This window comes from Maylandia zebra, linkage group LG12 (assembly GCF_041146795.1).
Source record: "Maylandia zebra isolate NMK-2024a linkage group LG12, Mzebra_GT3a, whole genome shotgun sequence".
NCBI classification, from domain to species: domain Eukaryota; kingdom Metazoa; phylum Chordata; class Actinopteri; order Cichliformes; family Cichlidae; genus Maylandia; species Maylandia zebra.
In genome coordinates this window covers 29,190,012-29,212,671 of record NC_135178.1, presented here as the reverse complement: position 1 = coordinate 29,212,671, position 22,660 = coordinate 29,190,012, and the positions used below count along the sequence as shown (strand labels likewise).

Here is a 22,660-nt window from a genome sequence, read left to right as displayed (position 1 = left end):
CTTAAAAATTCTCTGTTATCACTGTTGGCATCACTGGGTCGGATTAAAATAATAACAGATGGTGTGATTTTTCTTTTTTTGTGTGGTTGAACATTAAAACTAAGTAAATTATAAACTCCTATCTGAGATTGTCTGAATGTGTGGCAAAGGTTGTCAGCTGCCCTGGTGCGCGGGGATAAAATGATACTAGCCTTTCTAATGTTCGGAGCATTGCTCATGTCTCATTCTGGAAACGGTGATCTTTTTATAGTGTCAGTGCTGACAGCAAACCCTCTGCACGATCTGATTTGATTCCTTTGAAGTGCAGACTGTGATTTCCTATTGTAGATATCTGAGATGTCCTCAGCTTTTCTCACTGGAGTGCTATCATTGTTTCATCAAAGCCAGTTCTGCTTCATCATCATCTATCCCGAATCTTTCATTTATGTGTGTCTCCCCTCCCCTCTCTCCTAGTCCCACCCAGACTTCTTTGTTTTTGGTTTTCTGAGGAAGTCACGGGGAGGTGTTGTCAGGAGGTGTTGAAAAAGAGTAATCATAGCTTATGACACTAATCTGTTTCTGTCTCTCCTCTCTCTTTTCTCCGGCAGGTGAAAGAACGTGCAGACCGACTGTCTCACACTAAGCTATGGAATGCTCTCTGCTCCCACCATCACTAACCTCCAATCTTTGGACTGAGCTCCAAACGCTTAGTTAGCGGCTGTGCTTCTCCCCTCAGACTCTTTATAACCAGGGGACGAAGAGAAGGTGTGGGCTTACCAAGTCCTCTGCTAAAAACGCACAGAGCACTTCATCTTTTTTTTTCTTCTTCGTCTTTTTTTGTAGATATTTTAAGCAGGATTTTTGTTTCTTTGCATATTTTTCTCACCTGAAATCATATCAAGATGGATCTGGAGTCGTATCTGTGGATGGTGGTTATTGGCTTCATCATTGCCTTCGTCCTGGCATTTTCAGTCGGAGCTAATGATGTGGCCAATTCATTTGGCACAGCAGTGGGATCCGGCGTGGTCACTCTGAAGCAGGCCTGCATCCTGGCATCCATCTTCGAGACGCTGGGTTCAATGTTGCTCGGGGCCAAAGTGGGAGAGACGATTCGGAAGGGCATCATAGATGTCAGCCTCTACAATGACACGGTGCCCGTGCTCATGGCAGGCGAGGTCAGCGCCATGGTTGGTAAGTTGAATTTGCTCTTACATCCACTGAGTGACGCAGTTGCCGCTAATGTCTTAAGCCTCATTTTAGACATGCAAATCCTTATGTTTATCTGATGGACAATTTTAGGCCATGCTGGAATAAGCACCAGAGTCAATTTGATGTAAAAGCCACAACAGCACTTCTACTAAATAGACCCAGTGATTGTTTTTTTGTTTTTTTTTTTAATTTGCAACCTGTTGCATGTCTGAATGAAGTTTGAAGTAACTTGAATGTGCAAAAAAAACTTGGATGTCGATGAAATTTAGGATTCATTATTTTATTTTATCCTTTACAAATCACATCAGACTTCATCAAAACTTGTAACAAACACGATTAGTGGAGAACATGCTTGACTTTTTGATGTTATAGCTGCTAAACAACTGTTAACAAACAGGAAACAACCATGAGACTGGAAATAAGAATAATAGTTGTCAGTAGCTCTGAAAACAGTCTGTAAATGCTTTTTATTAGAGATGCTTAAGTGTATTTTTCTTTTCTGTCTTCTAAGACTGTTAAAAGGCTTTTGAATGAGCCGCGATGGAAGAGAGACATTTGACTTTGTTGCCTCGGCGATTTTTTTTTTCCTGAAATTTTTTGACTCTTTAAAAGTTGATTCATTTGCTAATATTAGTTGTGATGCTAGTTGCAGCCAAGAGAAACTCCTGCGACTTCCACTCCATAGATGAAAAATGTGTTACCAAAGGTGCCCCCCTCCCCCCATCACTCCAGTGTTACTACTACAAGTTTCGATCCTTATCCAGCAAAGGGTCACACAGAGCCAAAGATCTATTTTCAGCCATTCGGCCACACGATCAAGTATTCCTACAGCAGTTTTCCTGATGTCAACATCATCCTGTCCGTCTAGGATTACAACAACACATGCTTTTTCCTAGTAAAATAATAAATAAAAACTCTTTACATTAGAAATCTTTCTCACATGCCTAAAAGATTTGCACATTGCAGTAATATATGGTATATATTAAAGAGGAAATGCTTCAGTTTTTTTTTTGTCCCCATCACCTGTAAAGTTGTAAAATAAGAGAAAAATTAAAAAATTACTTTCCAACAGCCCAAAAGACAATTTTTTAAAACTTCAACAATGTCTTATTTATTACCTCATATAAACTACTTTGATATGTATTGTTCAATATTTACCATGTCACAAATTAGGCCCTGCTAATCCTCCCGAAATCTGCTAAATCCATAGCTTAATGCAGACATAGACCTTTATAAAAGGCTTAGAAATGAATTTGAATTTAACAATAATGTTATATATATTATCCTGGGCTCAGCTGGTACTTGTGACATGCACCAATCCTCATGTATGTATCATAATTACTGTTATTAAGCAGTGCACCTCACTCACTTTCTTACTGTACATGAAAGGCACTGCACGAAGTGTTTTTTTTTATTTTTTTTATGTATTTTCAGATCAAACTTTATTGGGGCTTTGCAAATGTTAGCTAACCTTGCAGCATTGTAAGTATTTCCTAAGAGCCGCAGGAAAACAAAACTCCTGAAGTGAAACATAAAGAGAAATTGTTGAGTATCAACTGGAGACTCGCACACCACCATTTCAGTAAAAGCAGAAAACAATGGGTCTCCCATTAGGACAATACCATTTTGATGACAGACTGCTGGCAAACGTTGATTTAAAAAGGGCAGCATTATGCACAGGGGATTCCCAAGGAGATGAAAATTCAGGTGTGGCTGGCTGCCACAGGTCACTGTTGGAGAAACGTTTTAACTGGCATATTGTTCATGCATAATTAAAGAAGTTTTAACCTATTGTTAAAACTTCCTCCAGTGCTTCTTGTGTACTGGAGGCTTTGGTGTTTTGCTGGAGTTTAAAGTCTAATTTAGGGCTGACAATGATTTGTCCTATTATCTGCTTCTCTAGGATAATGAAAACAACCGCATGTATAAAATCTCCAGCCAAAATAAGCTTTTAAAAGGTTGCCTCCCCCCCCTGCAGGTTATAAGTGTACTATGTACACCCAAAACAGTACTTAACAGCTAACTCGATGAGTGTTTCTAGCTCTACTTACCGGAGCACTGAACAGACACCATGCTAACTCAATTTATGGAAATGTAAGCCGAGAGAAATGGTACACATTTTTCTACACATACACATTCCCTAGCGCCACTCGGCTGAAACTGTTGTGAACCTCAGCTGTGTGCATGAGTCAGTGCAGTTTCCTGGTTCAGCTGTTGATTGGCTCTTTGGAGGCAGGTTGTGTCATCCCTCATAGAATACCTCTGCTGTAAAACTGTTTCGGCCCCTCTTAATTCCTGTCCTCAGCCCCCTTCAGGTCATGCCACAGCATCTCAATTAGATTAAGGTTAAGGCTCTGGCTTAGCCTCCGCAACAAATTTTCTTTTTTCAGCAGCTCTGTTGTTATTGTTTCACTGTGTGCGCTTTGGGTCATTGTCTGCTTACATCACCCAAAATCTCCAGAGCTGCAGGTCATGATCCGCTGCCCCTAAAGTTATCTTGTAATTTTCAAATTCACTGTTTCCTCAGTGATTTGACAGGGTGCTCTTTCACTACACACATTTTATGACTTTATTTATAGAGAGAGGTACCTCTCTAAACCCACACTTCCAGTTTTTCCTGATTTTAATGAGCTTTTTAAAGTCTTAGTCTCAGATGTTCTTTTCGATTTTCCAGCTTGGGCCATGAAACTACTCTCTGTGTTGAACTTTGTCTGTGTTATTGGTTTAGTTAAAATATTTGTCTCTAATGAATGTAGTGATTTAGAAGACATATTTGAGTGATTATTTCGAAACTTTTTCTCACGACTGGATCTTAAAATATTCCTCTTTTTAAATATATATAATCTTCTATGTCAAAAACACTGCAATTACTCACATCATTGAGCAATTTTTGAATAGCAGTCTTTGTTAAAGGAGGGATAAACAAAGCCTAGTGTAGTTTTCAGATTATACTTTTGTCTCAGCTTCTATAAACACTGCAAACTTAAGGCAGTCATTTGGAATTTCAAATGGCACTCTCAGGCCCTCATTTAAGATGTTACATGATGTCACACAAACTGCAGATGGGAATTAACTGCTAATTTTCCCAAGAGATTGTTTTTGTGCATGGAGGCGGACAAATAAATAAACCAAGCTAAACGTTAGATTTTTGTCTCTGTTTTGGTCACAGGGTCAGCCGTCTGGCAGCTAATCGCCTCCTTCCTCAAGCTCCCCATCTCTGGGACTCACTGCATCGTTGGCGCCACCATCGGCTTCTCTATGGTAGCCATCGGCACAAAGGGAGTACAGTGGATGCAGCTTGTCAAGATTGGTAATGGCAGAAGATTGTATCATTGTGTGTGTGTGTGTGTGTGTGTGTGTGTGTGTGTGTGTGTGTGTGTGTGTGTGCCTATAATAACTGCCCCATTTTCCAGTGAAACCTGATGGAATAGAAACCACTCTGAGATATGCCCAGTGGAGTTTGATTTTTAGAAAGGTTTCTAGGTTTTTAGTAAACAACAATCTTCAGATTGTGTTTCCAAGTACATGACTCACTTTATACCCAGTACTTTAATGAGTTTAGTTTAGACAGATAAACCTATTTCTTCCTTGTTAAGAGCCTCTGTCATACATCATACAGCATCCAATAATAATGCATACTTTAAAGAATAATAAACTCTCACGTCACCATAAAACTGGTTATTGGGATTTATTCTCATACTTAAATACATAACGCATAAATGAAATGACTTGGAATTCATTTTAGGAAGAGAACTGATGGCTAAAAACACAAAAAACTATTAAAACACAAAATTTCTAGTTGTAGAGAGTTGGCAAGGCTCTCCTGTCGTTTCCTCATTAACATTTTTCAATTCTTCTTCAGTGGCGTCTTGGTTCATCTCCCCCTTGCTCTCTGGACTCATGTCTGGACTTCTCTTTATGCTCATCAGACACTTCATCCTCAACAAGGTAGGCGCACATCACTTTCAACTAATGCTGTGTTCAGTTTTGTGACACTGCCCTTGCATTTGCAGCCGTTGCACTCTCCGCACTCACACTTAGCTGCCAATCTGGTCATTTTAATATAAGAAATCGGAGACAGACTTGCACGTGTACGCCCAACTTGTCTGAAAGAACTTGAGCACAGATAAAAACCCATTTGATATGGCAACACCCGCGTATTTGTTATGTAATGGGAAAGCTCTGGCAGACTAGGAAGTGCTGCAGATCATCCGAGGGTCACGACTGCAGGATTATATATGAGTGAGTCACGGGAAGATTTGCCGTTTGGGCCGGTGTTACTGCATAGATGGGTCAAATTAGGAATGAGTTCATTTTTGCGTCTGCGGGCTATTTGCATCAGAATATTCGATCTTTCTGTTTTGTGTTTGCAGGGTTGAGATTTGTTACTTCTGTAAAATCCACATCCCATTTAGTGTCATTTTACATTTCACCTGCCTCATTAGTCATATTAATTATTAACCTTCTGATAAAAGCAAGCCATGGTTGTGCAAGATGGAATAATTGTATTACTCCACACCTTTAAATTGACCTGAGCTAAACTTTTAGCCAGAAGATGTTCTCATTTTAGCTAATATGTTATTGTGTTGTACATATTTTGTTTTATGATTTATTATCATTATTGTTGCATTTCCTTTTTTACTTCACAGGATGACTCTGTTCCAAACGGATTGCGAGCATTGCCCCTCTTCTACGCCTCCACCATTGGTATCAACACATTCTCCATCATGTATACTGGAGCTCCATGTAAGTGCTTATTCCCAGTATATCTCTGATTATTTAACCTGACACCAGTGTATGATCAAATTATCACCTCAGGGATGGAAGCGCTTGTTAGTTTGCTCAAAATTCCTCTTGAATGTGTGATGCCAGTACATGATTTTGTATTTTTTTTTTTTTTTAATGTGTGTTCATTAACTGCAGTGCTCGGGTTGGAGATGCTACCGGTGTGGGCCATCTTTCTCATCACTTTAGCTGGCTCGCTGGTCTGCGCAGCTCTGGTCTGGATATTGGTCTGTCCCTGGATGAGGAGAAAGATTGCAAGTAAGTATCTGTTAAATTTGGTTTAGGGTTAGGGTAAGTGTTGTGTTTAGGTATTTGGTTTTATGTAAACGAATGTCCTCACAAGGATATCCATACGTGTGTGTGTGTGTGTGTGTGTGTCCAGTCTGTCTCTCTCACGCCATGTGAAAACGCTCTGACACCAAACAACGGAAGCCAGGGCATGTGCTTTCTTGTTGGCCTCTGCCAGAGGCACTAAAGCCACCAGAAAAATCCCTGTGAACTCTCCAGTGCTCCACTTAGATTTTTGGGCGTAGAGCTACTTGGTCAGATGAAAGAGGCTAAGATCGTGGCCTGCAGTGTAGAAAGCTTTCAGGATCAGGGCTGGGAATTGTTTCCCTAATGGGAAAACCAGCCCACAGCAAAGCAGGCAGTGCTGTAAAACTCATGACACAGAAAATTAAAACATTGGAAAAAGTAGACAGTGGTGGATAAAGACAAGGCACAGCTCTGTTTATTTTAACTTTGTGCTGGATAAATAAAAGGTTCTTTGTGTAAGAGCTCAAACACTTGATCCAAAAAATCTGATCGATGCCAGAAATGCTTTGCACTATAAAGAAATATAAATAAAATTTAATAAGAAGCTGAGTGGTATTTATAGGCCATGAAAAATAATATCTATGTTTAGGCCAAAAAAATGAATGTTTTTTTCCATTGACTCGTGGTTTGTGTGACCGTGTCATGAACCCCCTAATGCCTGCAAGGATTACAGGTAAAATTATTGGTGCTAATCTGGATATTACTGCATCCACTTAAATAAAACAGGTCATAACTCTGATTGGGTTTTTTTTTCTCTACTGGGGTATTCAAAGAGTCGGGTAGGCACTGGGATAATTTAGATAATCTGTTTCTTGTCAGAAGTTTTGTCTCCCGAACCTGAAAGCAGAAGCAACAGCTTTTTTTAAGCGTGAAAAGTTGCAAATAAATTCTAATCTTTTTTTTTTCTTTCCCTTTTTTTGTCTAACTATTGTTTTGCTTTCTTAACTGGCTGCCATCCAGATTGGTTTCCTTGAAATCCTTTAATAATAAAAGGCTGCCACAATACAGTTGTGGCTTTCCTTTCATGATGGATTTAAAGCAACCTGCAAAAATGTCCTAACTCGGTGCTCTTTCAACTGCTGCTTGATCTCCTCCAGGTCGTTTAAAGAAAGAGCAGGCTCTGTCGAGGATTTCTGATGAGAGCCTGGATAAGATCCCTGAAGAGGAGGAGGAGAGCCCCGTCTTCAAAGAGTTACCAGGGGCGAAGGGCACAGATGAGGCTGTGATGCCGCTCACAGGCGGCAGCAGTGACCGGGGCACCCGCGAATCCAGCAGCGAGCTCACCAACCTGGCGAATGGAGGCACTATCCTGCCAAACGGCAGGGTGTATGGTACAACTGGACATTTATAATAATATTTGATAAGAGGAGAGTAACTATAGCTTTATTTATGCGTTAATACTTATTAGCATAAATAAATTTGCCATTAATGGAGATCAAACTCGTCGGTCATCATCATTAATATCCTGCTCCCACGCAGACTTTTCATTAATCGTCTGTCTTCCAGGTCGGACACACTCAATGACGAACGGCAGCCTCAAATCCCCCATCTCTAACGGCAGCTTCAGCTTCGATGGCCACATGCGTAGCGATGGCCAGGTGTACCACACGGTGCACAAAGACTCGGGTCTGTACAAAGACCTGCTTCACAAAATCCACCTGGGCCGCATGGATGACAACGAGCGCTCCAACGCCGGCCCGCCTGACAACAATTACCGCCTGCTGCGCCGCAACAACAGCTACACCTGCTACACAGCGGCAATATGCGGCATGCCCGTCCAGCCGATGCGCTCCGAATCACGCGAGGACAGTGAAAAGCTGGTTGGTGAGGGAGGTGGCAGGAGCAACAGCGTGTCTTACTCCAAAAAGCGGATACGCTACGACAGCTACTCATCGTACTGTAACGCCGTGGCCGAGGCTGAGATCGAGGCCGAGGAGGGCGGAGTGGAGATGAAGCTTGCCACAGACCTGGAAGGGGTGGAGGAAGAAGGGGCTGCACCTCCAGGGCCGGACGACTTGGAGGATCAGGAGGAGAAGGACAAACCTGAGGTGTTTCTGCTTTTCCACTTCTTGCAGATCCTCACCGCCTGCTTCGGTTCTTTCGCCCACGGAGGCAACGATGTCAGGTGCTGCCCCCTACGTGTTGCATGACAGATAGCGACCTTTATGGTCCAGAGTACATTTCTCTGTCAACTAAATATAAAAAATCATCTTCACGCTGCTCTTTGGACTTGAGTATATAATGCCTGAATAAGGTTTTTATCTACTTTCTTGTTTGTAGTAATGCCATTGGGCCTTTGGTGGCACTGTGGATGATCTATGAACAGGGCGGTGTGATGCAGGATGCTGCCACTCCTATCTGGCTGCTGTTTTACGGTGGTATAGGCATCTGTGCCGGCCTGTGGGTATGGGGCCGCCGCGTCATCCAGACCATGGGGAAGGACCTCACTCCCATTACCCCCTCAAGGTGAGAAAGTCGCCTCACAGGAGAGTGAGTGCACATGTGCATGTCTGTGGATGCGGTTGGGTGCGTTTGAAGGAGAGTTGTGCTGCAGAGGTGAACTATCCACCATGCTTTGGTTTTACGCGCTCCATAGAGCCTCAACACGCTGACACAAACAAGTTCATAGAGGGCTCCCAGCCTCCATGGTGAGTACTTACTTTCCCACAGCCGTATTAGAATGCTTATGCACAATGTCTTAAGGGCAGTAAAGTGCAAATGAACAATCAGAAGATACTTAGTAATCTATGTGCAGACAGCAAAATGCATAAAGCAGTTTGTCTGTTGTGTAACTAATGAATGTTCTGATTTTCCCTCACTCTCTGCCAGGGAGTGACCTGCACACACAGTGTTGATGTGCACTCATGTTTATCATCAGAGGTCAGACAGATCGTTTAAGTGAAAAGATCTGTGTGTTCAAATCCATTACATTTGAGTTTATTAGGTAAAATACAAAGACTGAATGGATTTTTTTTATTACTTTTTCCTGCTATAAACGTATAAATAAAAATTTGGTGATAAATAAATCTTGATCTCAGCATTAAGCACACTATTTATGATTTTGGGAATCATCCCAGACTTTGCTAGAAATAATTCTTACTACTTTTTTACAGAAATCTGCTTTAATAATAGTATCTTAGTGGTGCCTAGGGAGTGAAATAGTAGCGCTTTTTTTTTTCTCAGATTTTTTTGACCTATTACATAAAAAATTCTGAATAAACAAGTAGACTTTCGGACCACAACAAACAAAGCCTGAGGACACTGGCTGTCTGATAACCTGAGCAGTAGACGTCTCACATCCACAAACCCGTGCTGTTGCTCTGTCCTTGACTTCAGTCTCCTCCTTCCTCTCTCTCTTCTCTTCCCACGCATAAGATGAAGAGTTTGCGCGTGTGTGTGTGTGTGTGTGTGTGTGTGTGTGTGCGCGCGTGCGTGCGTGCGTGCGTGCCCGCGTGTGTCTGTGCATACCACCGAGTTGTTTGTGTGCTGAGGAAACCGAACTCTGCAAGTCACTGTGCATTGAATGTACTGTATGTGTCCGAGCATGCATGCACATTAGGGTCTAATTGTTCCAGCAAGGCGTTTTGAGGTTTGCGTGTGTGCGTGCGTGCATGTGTGTGTTTGAGTGGCTGTGTTTTGTTGCCTGGCAGGAACATCACACAGGGTTGCAGGAAGCTGTTTGGCATTCTGGGTGAAGAGAAGTAGAGCAGGAGGGGTGAGGGAGGGCCACAGTGGGAACCGTAGCCTCTCTTCTCCAACCGCAGGGAGGGACGCCAGTCTGACTCTTGCACTTTTCTTTCCCCCCCCGTCCTCCTTTCTCCTTCCTACCCACTCCTGTAAATCACTATTTTTGTGGTTAACCCTCTTCTTCTTCTCAGCGCCCTGCTTTTTTCTTTTTCTTCATTCCTTTACATCTTGTTTTTTTTTTTTTTTTTACGTCTCACCTAAAGAGCTTTCTCTCTCTCTCTCCCCTTTTCCCTAAAGTCTCTTTCTCACGCTCACGCCCACGCCATCTCATTATTTTCCCTTCCCTCATTTCTCCTCTTTTTGTTTGGGCTCTCTCTTTTTTGTCTGTCTCCTTTCTCTCTTAATCTCCCTCCTTCCATCACCAGCTTAGACTTTTTGCCAGGACCCAAAGACAAATTTGCACTGGTTCACCGTTCTAAAGACTTGATTTCCTCCAGTGTCTGTTTCCATGCATCACTCTGAAAAGAAGTTTGTTTGGGGCAAGGACACAGAAGTGTTTATATGTGTGTCTGCGGTCTATGTGCCCGGGAATATATTTTAGCAGCCGCAGCGAACACCTAAAAAGTGCAATGTATCACAGCAGTAAAAAGACTTTTGAAACTTGAAGTATGGATTTTCATCCTTCTGCCCAGCTCTGCTGTTGAAGCACCACAGGGACAGATTGCTGCAGATCTACCAGGCTCTGCAAAGCTTAACCAGCAGAACTCAGAGAAACACAAACAATCATATCTCTTTGTGATGAGTCGATATGGCACACTTGTCCAGTTGTTTATAGTTTATTGTTGCTGTTGAGAGGTGGAGCGAATGGTGTGAGTTTTTTCTGTAGCTTTCTTGCAAGACCCTCTACTCCTACATTCTGACATGAGCTGGGGGAAAGCACAGGTCTAAGTAATACAGTTAACATTTGCCTAATGGCTATCAATTTCTGTAGGCCATGAGTTGGGGCCAAGTGGCCATTTACAAATGGGTTCAAAATTAATCAGGTGACATCGCTGGTGCTCTGCTGTCTTAGAGATTGGCTCCTGCTGCTCGACCACTCCACACTCCGCCTGCAGTGACATTTAAATTTCAGTCGTATCTTCATCTGGAACCTTAGCTCAGTGTTTCTGACGAATGTTATTGCCTGCCATCTAGTAAGAAAAAAGCCACATTTTTCTCCTTTTAAGTTGCATTTTCATGCATTTAGTTTAATTTTTTTCCCCTCTTTTATGATTTGGAAGTTTATTCTAATGTCTAATGTCTTCTCTGTGTGTGTCCTGAAAGCAGCTGGTGGCTTTAGAGAAACTGTCTTCTAGTAAGCACAAGGCAGCACAGAAACACACCAACACAAAGGCCTGTTTGTATATCACATACTGAAACTGTGTCCATTATGAATAACACACTAGTGTGTAATACCTGGTAGAAATGCTGTGTTTATTGTGTGTGTGTGTGTGTGTGTGTGTGTGTGTGTGTGTGTGTGTGTGTGTGTGTGTGTCAGATATTTAATATTATTTCTGTTTTTCAAATGTGTGTTGGGTATACTTTAAAGAACTGCTGAATGCTCTGCAATGGTTTTATATGTGGATGCCAGTGAGATCGTGCCATCATGAGCATCATCCAAGACATCACAATGAAGAATGTCTCTTTGCTCCCTCCCCCCTTCCCTTCCTCTCCCTTCCCTTCCTTCCACAGTGGATTCACTATTGAACTGGCTTCTGCAGTCACAGTCGTGTTCGCTTCCAATATCGGAATCCCTGTCAGTACCACACACTGCAAGGTATGACTGAGTGGCCTTCCAGCTGGCCTCTCAACTCCCTTTCAGGCATTTCCAGGGGACAGGGAGCTCACACTGCCTCCCAGGCCGCCGTGCTGGACTGAGCTAGAATCGCGCACACACACCGCTTTAGCTATAATTAGTGCTTAGTCATGTCGTGAGATAATTAGCTAAAATCTGTTTTAGTTTACTATAATTTTATGCCTACCTCCCTACAAGTGCTCTGCTTCTTAGTTAAATTTCTCCACAGAAATCAAAGCTCAGATTATTGTGGCAGAGAAAAAAAAGGATAATTGCAGTTTATGAAAACGTGGGTCTTATTTATTAGTTTTGACCTTCTTTTCTGTCTGTTGTGATCACTTGTACAAGCTAGGCCGAAAGCCGTGAGCACGACATCATTAGTCCAACAAAGTCAGTAACACGGGCCCTACTGTCGGGTGTGTTGTGGGGGGGGGAAAAAAAGCAAGAAAGTATTTTCCTGTGGAAATCAGCAGGGAGCCTGACTCGGTTAAATTTCCTAATACCAGTTTTACAGTTACATTTTAATTTTATCATTAAAATCTCTTTAAACATTATCCTCTAGCTGATTTACTGAAATCCAGGCGATAAAAATTCTCGTAAGTCTGAGTTGCCTTTAATTATTACAGGGCGCTCCAGGCGGCTTTTCAAATAGCAGAAGAAGCTCTGCTCAATTGTTTTTGGTCCGATTTGCCATTTCTATCATTTCCATCCTCATGAGTATGAAAAATGAACCCTAATATTTCCAGTTTGGTAAAGTGTTTCCCACAGTGATCACAGTAACAGCATCGTTAGTAGAAATCGTTGTCAAAACGATGTAAATACCACTCATTTTCTCATAAACGAGACTTATCCTCCGCAGGAACTGATAATCCTAACCAATCTTTGAGGTGCATGAGAAGATCAAAACGAATCCATGTCCAGCCCGCTACAACCAGCCCCAGGCAGCAGTGTGCAGCCCCTCTCCCCTGTTCTTTTCAGGAACAGCAGATCGAGGCTGGAATTCGAGACGGACCCCACCAGTCCCAGTCCTCCCCTGCCCGCCCCCATCAACACGGTGTCTCATTCTCTGTTTCATTTCCACCAAGTCTCTTCCATTTTGCCCTCTTAGCACTGGCATGGTTTGGTGTGTGGGTTTTCGACCCTGCCGTGCTTGTCCGCAAGCAGACCTCAACCTCCCAAATACCTATCACCCCCCCCCCCCCCCCCCCCCCCCCGAAACCCACCTGTCACACTTGTTTTCCACTTTTTTTTACCTCTCCATCTTTCTCTGTCTGTCTCTCTACTCATCTATCTTCACAGCGGATTTTGCATTGAAGTAATGAGTGCGCTAACAGTGCTTGTTGCATCAAATGTGGGCATCCCAATAAGCTCCACCCACTGCAAGGTATTGGTAGTGAAGTCATCCTAGAGAGCCCTCCGGGAGCTCGCCTTCATCGCTTCACCTGTAGCTGTCAATCGCCAAAGCCAATCACAACTCCCGAAGTTGACGTTTTGATTTCTCGTGCAGTTTTCCTTCAGCAACACAACCCCAAGTTTGACTGAAAGGTAGCTTTGTAAGATTAAAGAATGTTATCAGGCAGTTACGTGCATGTTTATTAGACATACAGCAAATACATAGATATCATCTTTATTTATTTATTGTTTTTTGTTTATTAAATTAGTAGTAAAAGTTTTTTTTAATAGATGAAAAACTAGGAATATTTGCTAAACAAATACACAAGTAGAGAGTTTGATGATAATATTGATATCACTAAATATTAAGCTATTGCCGTTAGCCTCTTAGCTACTTGTAAAGCTGAAGCTGGATGAAACACCCGAAATGTTTGTTTTTAGCTTATATAAGATCATACGTGCAATAATCAGTGAAAACAGGAATGCAAAAATGTTAGCTCCACTGAAGGGAAACTGCACAAGACTCAAAACTGGGTTTAAGTTACTGGTGATCTATTTGTCTAAACATCAATATCATCGCCATCCATACCTTATCTTCATTTCTCACCTCCAAATGCCTTCGCGTTTCCTTCCTAAAAACCTTGGATAATCAACTGCTCTGCTAAAATGCTAAATCTACTGATGGTTAGAGGTATATAATCGTGGTGGTGATTTGAATGATTTAGTGATTCTTATTTATTTGTTTATTTTAAATGTGGAGATGGTCCACAGATGATGCTGGACTAAAAAAAAAACCACTAGCAAGACTTGCAGCTCTTTGACATTTTAAATTGTTTGGTTTTCAGAAAGTAGCCAGCAACATCTCTCAACATCTTCAGTGTGTGCGTGCGTGCGTGTGTGAGAGAGAGTGTGTCTGTATCTGTGTCACTGGCATCCATTCGGTTTCAGTGAAGTTCTGTTGTGTATGAGTGATAATTTTTCTTTTCAGGTCTTTTGTGTGTGTGGGTGTGGAAGTTAAACCGAATGGATGGGTGTGTGGGTCGGTGTGGTATGGTAATGTGCAGTGACTCGTTTCAAAAACTCAAAAGCAACACGAACACTGAGGTCACACCAAGTTCAGAATTTGTTGCTCCGTGCTTGAGGTACTAAAACCATCAAACAAACAATGTGACCACTGAGTTAAATATTGTTCAACACATGCACACCCTGCTTTGGAAAGAGGAGAATCCAAGAAATGCTACATTAAAGTATCTTGCGTTTAAGTAGAAAGGCTACATGACCTGAATGTCTTTTCTGGGAGATATTTTTGTGAGTCTAGTAGAGCTTAGTCTTATTAAGACTGACTAATAAACCAAAAGAACAGGCTGGACTCTGTTGGCCCGACCTTCCACATTTAGTCAGCGTGTGACAGACGGTGTCTCATGTTGCTGCGGCCATATAAGAGCAGGGAAACGCGGTTTAACTCCCGCCCACCTGTAGCGTCACTAAGAGCTGAAACCACTCACTGCACGTTACTCCAACACTCAGGTGTGTCGCTTTGAGTCTTTGAACATGGATTAGAAAACAATCTCTTTTGTATTCTGAAGTTATTTCTATCAAAAGAAAGAAGTGGAAGTCTGAAATTTGCAGACAGATTTGCAAAAGCTAACTAGCTCTAGTTTAGTGCTTTTTGATATTTACAGCCTAATATTAAGTAAATAATAGACTGTTGCTACTCTGGAGCTGCTGATTTCAGGCTTCCACGGATACCAAATTTAATTTATGCTGTGATAACCTCTATAATCTGCTTGCAGTCACTAACGCAGACACTGAAAACTGATCTGATTTTGAAGAGCTGCAGGTTGCACGTGGCCTTTCTGCTGACCTGTTGATATGTTATCACCTTTTGTTCGTGTGTCTTTCTGGCCGCACTCTTTGGTGGAAGTTTTTTTTGTTGTTGCTCAGTACAAGTTTTAGATACAGTTAATATACCAATTACTACCAGTTTCAATATCAATTACATTAAATTCAAAGTATCAAAGTATTTCTTTGTAAGAGTCCATATAGTACGAAAATGGACTTGAGTATGTATGTACATATTTTTCTTATACTGTCCCTCTGTGAAGCATGTTAGCTCACCCCCTGTCTAAAACGTTGCTGACCACACTCTACTAACTGGCTTCTTCTTGCCTGACTTCCACAAACAGGAATTTGATTCTTTTTAGCCCCATGTTTTCAACCTAGTGCTTCTGTTTGTGCTTAAAATGACCATGTAAGGACATCCATGCCGAGGTGATGTCATCTCGGGACGAGTAGAAAAAAAACGTAGTCTGAAGCCTGAGCTTTAGCTCATAGAGATTACTTTTACATACGCTGTCCTCATTTTTTGAAACTTTGCTCGTGTTCTAAATAAGCATGCAGTGTTTTATGTGGGAGCAAATTAGGAAAACCATAAAAGGAGCCCTTAAATAGAATATTTAATATTAAACTTATTATTATTGTTGTTGCAGAAGAATTTGAGGACTTCTTCAAGTGCTGACTGATACTGTTAGAGGAGACTAACACATAATTTCCACCAATCACCATCTGCAATTTAATTAATCAGCTGTTGCTGTTATCTTTTCTGTCCAATAGGGTTAATTAGACAATTAACCACTTACTGCACAAGAGAAGAGTTAAGCATTGCAAAACATGTCTTAAGAATAGCTGACGTAATCTGACTGCAAAACAATCTTGGAGAAACTTCCATCAAGAGAAAAGCGTGGACAACCTGTAGCTCTTTATACTGACTTTGGCTTTGCTGCGTTGAACGTTTTGTTCTGTGCTGCTGCTGATTATTTTTCTTTCTTCCCTCCTTGCTGCGGCCTCCAGGTGGGCTCAGTTGTGGCTGTGGGTTGGATCCGCTCCCAGAAAGCAGTGGACTGGCGCCTCTTCAGGAACATCTTCCTGGCGTGGTTTGTCACGGTGCCTGTGGCCGGCCTGTTCAGCGCCGCCGTCATGGCCCTGTTTGTCTACGGCATCCTGCCCTACGTCTGAGGGCGCAGCGCCGGGAGGGAGAGCAGAGGAGGAAAAAGAGAGTCGGGGAGAGAGAGCGAGAGAGAGAGGGGGAAACTTGGGTAGATGTCATATCTCGAATGTGTGGGTTGCTGATAGAAGAGAAGGAAGAGAGTCGATGCACAAGGGTGACGAGGAAGAAGGGAGGATGGTTTACAGGTGGACTTGGTTGTACTGTAGATGTGAGGAGGGTTGGTTCACATGCTGCCTGGCTCCGTAGTCCAGAGATCTTTTTGACTCATTTGAGTTCCCAATCGGTTTTTATTTATTCTCTTTCTTTTTGGTGGGATTGATTAAAAAACAAAAGTGTAACTAGTGTACCATTCAATCTGCTGTACATAAGACAATAACAGGGGACTTACTGGTAACTTCTAACAAAACACGTGACAGTCTCCTTAAAAAACAAAACCACGTAAATATAAAAAATACAGAAATAAAAATGATCAAAAAGCAGTTTATTCTGCTAACATAAGCCAGCAGACTCGCCTGCAGTAAATCCATATCCTTCTGCCTGAAATTCTAGGCAGCACAATCGGTCAAGTGCTTACTTTTTATTATCGTTATCATTGTTCCAAAATGCCAGGGGTGAAAAAAACAACAAAAAAACAAAACAAAACTGTACATATTGTGATATTGGGTCGAGTGTGATTCGTTGTATTGCGGCTTGCTTTCAAACAAAAGAAAAGATGTGCGCGTGGTCAACCAAACCCATCCGTCATCTCACTTTCAACATGCTAGCCGGTACAACTGGGGCCAAACGGAACGGACGCCTCAGAGAGGAGCGGTGAGACTGTCACTCTGCTTTTGTTTTTTTATTATTATTATTATTATTTTTCACATGATACCATAGGAACCTAATTTACTAAAGAGTTGATTTTTTGTTTTTGTCAAGAGCTCCTGTATGTTTTTAGAGATCTCATATTTTTTAATGATGTATTATACTGTAATTTGTACTGTAAATAATGTCCTTTAAGAGTTTGGATGTGGGGGTCTGGGATGGGGGATTGGGGATGCGTGCGTGCGTGTGAGTGTGAATGGTTTCAGAAAAGTGGGTGGGCGGGGGGGGGGGCCTCTTCACCTCATAATGATGTCAGAATTCACGGTTAGTTTCAACCCCCGCTGCTCATGGGAAACTCCCACCGATGAACACTTGGCAGGTTTTTCTGAAGTTGGCAGAAGAATATTGATTAGAACAAAGTGTTTTGCTTTACCAAACCCATCCACAGCAGAGGAAGTGAGAGTTGCCGTTGCATTCACTGTTTTATTGCCTGGGTGAATTGAACAGTATTGACAGAAGGTTCTTTTGTTAACGGCTCCCTCCTTGAGGAGATACGCAGATAGCGAGGGACAGTGAGGTTGCTCTTTAGAGAGCAGAACCATGCCAAAGTAAGTTGTTGTCACCATGTCTGTATGCCAGATAAATGAGGTACAGCAGATGCCAAAACTGATCAGATGTACAAAAAATAAAGCACTGATTAAGTTTAGTAAAAATGTTTGCATATCATCATCCATATGCCTTTGACTTTGGATAAAGCAGGAGTCATTTCCTTATATCAAAGGCTCCCTGCCCACTGATGAACCTTTACATTTTTTCATATTCAGATCATCTCAGATCTCGCACCGCGGTTATCCGAGATTATCCGAGTCCAGGTTTCAAATCTAACAGAGTGAGACATGCAAAAAGCTAAGGCCTTGTGATCTGTCATATCGAATACTTAAATTGTAAAGCGTTATGCAGACGTCGAAAGGAAGAGGACTCAATCCAAGCCACACGAGTAGCTCCTCAAAATGGGCAGGTGTTGTTTGGAGCAGAGAAGCATTTAGTCTCTCAATCACATCTGATTCAGTCTAAGCGCCATGTCATGAGGTGTGTGAATCACAGCCCGGTGAGGGTTTCAAGGCTGCTCATGCCACAAAAATATCACAAGACTTTTGTCTTAGGACTTAAGGTTGTATTCGGAGGTAGAACTGATCATCACCAGCTTTTTAAAACGGTCACCTGACCTGTAGATGAACAAAGTCTTTTTTTTTTCTTTTAATTTGAACAAACTCGATGCCAGGTGTCGCAAGTTGTTTTTGTTCTTGTGGTGTGTTTCCTCATTTCTTGTTTTGTTTGTTTGTTTGTTTGTTTGTTTTCTCTCTCTCTCATGAACAAATCTATGCTTACGTAGCCACTTGCCTTGTAACTTTGTGTTTTACTTTGTGCAGAAAAAGTAAACTAATTATGTACTGTGGTGTTTACATCGTAACCATATTGTAGAGTTATCTGAAAAACAAAAAACCCACAAAAAAACAACTGTTGCCTAATGATGCCAATGAAAGACAAACTATTAACCGTGAGTTTTTAAGTGCAAGTAAAAATTTTTTTAAAAAAATAACCAGAAGTGTCTAGAGAGAAAGAGAGCGAGAGCAAGTGTGTGCGCAGTGACTCGTTTTTCATTTTGTTTCTTGTAGCGGTAGTGCTGATCCTGACCCCCGTCACCTTACACTGCTACTACAATGCATTAACACTACATGTATGGGTGCAATTCAGTAATAAAGAGGATAACTAGAGAAATTTCATCAGAACTATATTTTTCTACCATATCTGAGTTTTAACCGGGATGAGCTTCCGGACACTTTGGAGGACACTCTGTGGGGCTGATGGTAAAATCTGGCCAATTGGGATTAGTTGTTGTAAGACTGTAATCGCAGCAATACTGAGAAATGGTCTTATTTCAGGGTGCCATGTGCCACACTTCCTCTCAGCCCGGTGGGTTCCTCTAACATATAGACTGATGTGTCGGTTGCCAGTAGATCAGATTTTTAAATTACCATTTTTATTTTTGAATTTTTGATGAAAACACTTTGTAATTTTGTTTCCCTACTGCTTTGGCCACGAGCTTCAAGAGCAGCACAGCACCGTGCCAGAAAACCATTGTGTAGGACTGACCTGATGAAGATGAATGCAATGAGTGGTATCTGGAAACTTGATTGTGAGGAAATTTGTTTCCTTGTTTTTTGGCAGGTTAGCGCTGTTGAAGCTCATGGCCTTCTACTTTTCCACAGGCTGTGTGTTGTTCAATGGGGCTGCACAGAGCCGGTGTGTTCAAATCCTCTTGTGTTTGTTCTCTGATGCCCGGAGGAAGAATATTTAGAAGGAATTTTGTGATGACACAAAACATTTAGCCTCCCCCCCCACCCAGGAAAATATGCAGCAGAGATCTGAAGCTTTCATGGATGTTTTTTTCCCCTTTGTCTTTAAAGCAAGCCAGTGTTACGGCCAACTTCTAATTGCTAAACAGCTGAGGCGCTCTGGCCTCAAGCAAATGGCACAAAAATGACAAAAATTAGTAAAAGCAGACGGTAGCCTCAAAAATTTTTAAATCTCTCATGCAGTCGTGAGGATAGCATTTTGTGCTATTTTATTTCTTTGGATTCTATTTTATACTATGGCATTTATAACTGCTGAAATAAAAGCAGTTTAAACCTTAAAAATCTATATTCATAATATGAAGTCAGAAGCTGAAGAAAGACTCTTTCATTTGCCAGCTTTCTACTCTGAGGCTTGTGGAAGTTTGTTGCTCTGGTGCAAGATTTACTAAACAATATAATGAGCCGGAAAAAACTTTATTTCCTTCATGCATTAGGAGGTTTGTTTGTGAATGGACTGAGGTCAGCCGGCATGCATCGCGTGTTTGATTTGTGCAGTGTCACCATCCTCTGCTGCAGCCCCCCTTTGTAACTCACACTGTCATTTTCTATATTGTTTTCCATGCATTCTCAGTCCTGATAGGCCAAAAGGGATGCACTGCTCAAGATGGGGAGGGAAAGTGAAAATCGCCTTCTGCTGGCAGCTTTAAGTATCTGAGAGAAAGGGCTACATCCTGAGCCGGCAACAGGAAATATATACATCTAACGTGGTTCCCTGTAAAATCCGAACACTTTCAAAATTTGATCACAAACGCAAAAAAAGATTGGGCGTAGGGATGACCACGGTCCCTAGAGGGCGCAGTTTGACACGTTCCCTCCCCGTAGAGAGGGACAGCATTTTAGACGGACTGTTTCAACGATTGGTTGAATTGCCATTGAGGGAGCTGCTGTGCTTCTGCCGCATTTCAACTGTTTATCAACCTTTTTGTAGACAAAAAACGAAACAAAAAAAACAGAATGTGCCATTTCTTTCTCCCTGAATGTGCAATACAAGCCGTTTCTCGTGAAGGTGCAACTACATTGCCGTCACTTTAGTGGTCGTGTGTAGCTCCACCTGCCCTGGTGTAATAGCGCCCTCTCCTGTGTGTGTGGGACTAGCACCGCCTCCCAAAGGCGGAGCAGCATCAGCTCAGACTTTCATCTGGATGTGGCGTGCTGTCTCCTAGTTGTCGGGTCTGTTTTGTAATAGAATGTGCTCCTTGGCTGGCCTGCAGGTTTTACAGCTCTGTGATGTCTCTTTACTGTTTACTGCTACTTAACTGTCCGGTCCTTCAGAAATAAGATGCATATATATATGAATACAAATGAATAAATTAAAAAAGAAATAAAAAAAATCTAAAGAAACTGTAGCCTGCTTCTACAAAATCTTAAAGCTCTTCTGATTTGCATATATCGTACTGTAATGTTTTATTTAAGATTTAGTGAGAAAATGTCTGCATTTAAACTAAATTATGGGAATTAAAATTACAGAGTACCTAAAATCCACTGAGTTGTGTCTTACTTTTGTAAAGGTGTGTGGTATGTGTTTGTATGCTGCATAAGGAAAGCTGGGAAAGTGTATAATTAAACACTGAGGCTTTATTGCATAGTAGGCACAAGAGACGGATATTTAAGACAAGTTACCACATTGTTTATTTCACATAGTGTTTATTTATTTTTTTTTGCATTATGGGTAAGCTAGAGAACATCTGGCAATGGGATCAGACCATCGCTGATGCTAGCGAGTTCTTGAACCACACCATTTTGTTTCCTTTTATACAAGATAAAGATGTCTCATGTTAGGAGTTATGCATGTATTAAAAATCCAACAGTGGAAAGGAGCCACAGGACCTTTGGGCCCCTACTTCCATTTAGTAGTGTTGGACCACACCCAACCTCTCGATCGTGATTACAGGAATGTAGTTAACATTGTAAAGTTTTGACTGGTTTTAGGTCCAGCGTTATTGAGGCATGCTGATAAAATGTAACCACAGAGACAGAAACACCTGATAAAGTATTCAAAAAACACCTCCGTGGCAGTTCCTGTTGCAGTATAAAACTCACAAGGTAAAAACAATAACACCCCACCCCTTATTTAGCTTATTTAAGTCAATAAAGAGACAAAAAAAAAACAACTTTTGATATACAGTCCGAGTGGTTTTTTTTGTTTTTTTTTAATCCAGTCCAATCTCTGGTATTATGAACCCAACAACGGCAACTTGCTTTATACAGTGTGTAGTTTCCACTGCATCTAATATGAACTTCTGCTCATGCTGCGTCTCTTCTCATTTCCCCCCACTTTGCATGCATTTGGTTTCCTGCAGCAACCGACCTCTTTAAAGACCAAATGAATCTGCCAGATCTTTTCAGGCTGCTCTTATTTAGGGTTTTGAGCTGAAATAATAATTCACTGACTTGGCTCAGATTGCACTTTAAGTTCTCAGCAGCATTGCTGTCTGAGCTGGGTTTCATTTAATACATCTCTACAGTAACGGTGAAAAATGCTGGTTTGATGCTGGCACACAGCAAGTGACACCATTTGCGTTCAGAGGGATAATGGTTTCCATTTCACATCGGTTAAATCAGTAACCAACAAGAAATGGAAACCATAACCTCTCTGCAGTGTTTCAGTAACACACAGCCTGCGTGCTTTGTGAATGGTATTTGTCCACTTATGTGTGGTTCTCGTCCTCATCTTAATTGACAACAGACAACCCTTCAGCTGTGATGAAATGTGGCTCCTGCACTGCAGTAAAAATCTCATCAGGGTTCAGGGTGGAGGTTCACTTCATTTTAAGCCCCTGACCTCCTCCTTTGTCTGCAACCACCGGTTTGCATGCTTAACTTCAAACACCAAGTCTAATTTGTTTGTAGTATGTTGCAGATGTGTCTTTCTGTGAATCAATTTTCTATAAAGACCTTGTTTTCAAGTTGTTCTTGAAACGCGGTATGTCTCCAGATGACGATGATGAAAGTATTTCACAAAAGACCTTGCAGTCTTTTCAGTAAAGCTGTAAAAAATTAGCCTTAATTTTCAACTACATGATTCTTAAAAAGTCCCAGTCCTGCCATTGCCATCGATTGGAATTTGTAGATGCTAAAATTGTCCACTGTTCCATTCTGCAGCAGTGACGTCATTATATTTAGGTGTCATTCTTAACCTTTGTTTCTATGTGCTTTAAAAACCAAGACGTGTTTATTTTGTGTGTTATTCCAGACATATTGTCCACTGTTCCATTGATGTTTGAGATTCTT

At 41.6% G+C, this 22,660-nt stretch overlaps 1 protein-coding gene across 6 annotated transcripts in view; it reads left to right on the top strand.

Annotated features, from left to right (window-relative positions):
• Window positions 1–20,907, top strand: part of slc20a2 (solute carrier family 20 member 2) — a 46,491-nt gene extending 25,584 nt beyond the window's left edge. For 5 of the 6 annotated variants that reach the window (XM_004546960.6, XM_004546963.6, XM_076891023.1 and 2 more), the window contains exons 2-11: window positions 588–1,170; window positions 4,358–4,498; window positions 5,051–5,136; window positions 5,838–5,934; window positions 6,112–6,231; window positions 7,386–7,619; window positions 7,795–8,413; window positions 8,569–8,754; window positions 11,707–11,791; window positions 16,052–20,907. In XM_004546960.6, the coding sequence (XP_004547017.1) occupies window positions 882–1,170; window positions 4,358–4,498; window positions 5,051–5,136; window positions 5,838–5,934; window positions 6,112–6,231; window positions 7,386–7,619; window positions 7,795–8,413; window positions 8,569–8,754; window positions 11,707–11,791; window positions 16,052–16,216 (2,022 nt within the window). In that variant the 5' untranslated portion in view covers window positions 588–881 and the 3' untranslated portion in view covers window positions 16,217–20,907. Of the gene's footprint in view, window positions 1–587; window positions 1,171–4,357; window positions 4,499–5,050; window positions 5,137–5,837; window positions 5,935–6,111; window positions 6,232–7,385; window positions 7,620–7,794; window positions 8,414–8,568; window positions 8,755–11,706; window positions 11,792–13,108; window positions 13,194–16,051 lie in introns of all 6 variants that reach the window. The other variant, XM_004546961.5, reaches the window with a different exon arrangement.
• The last annotated feature ends 1,753 nt before the right edge of the window (window positions 20,908–22,660 follow it).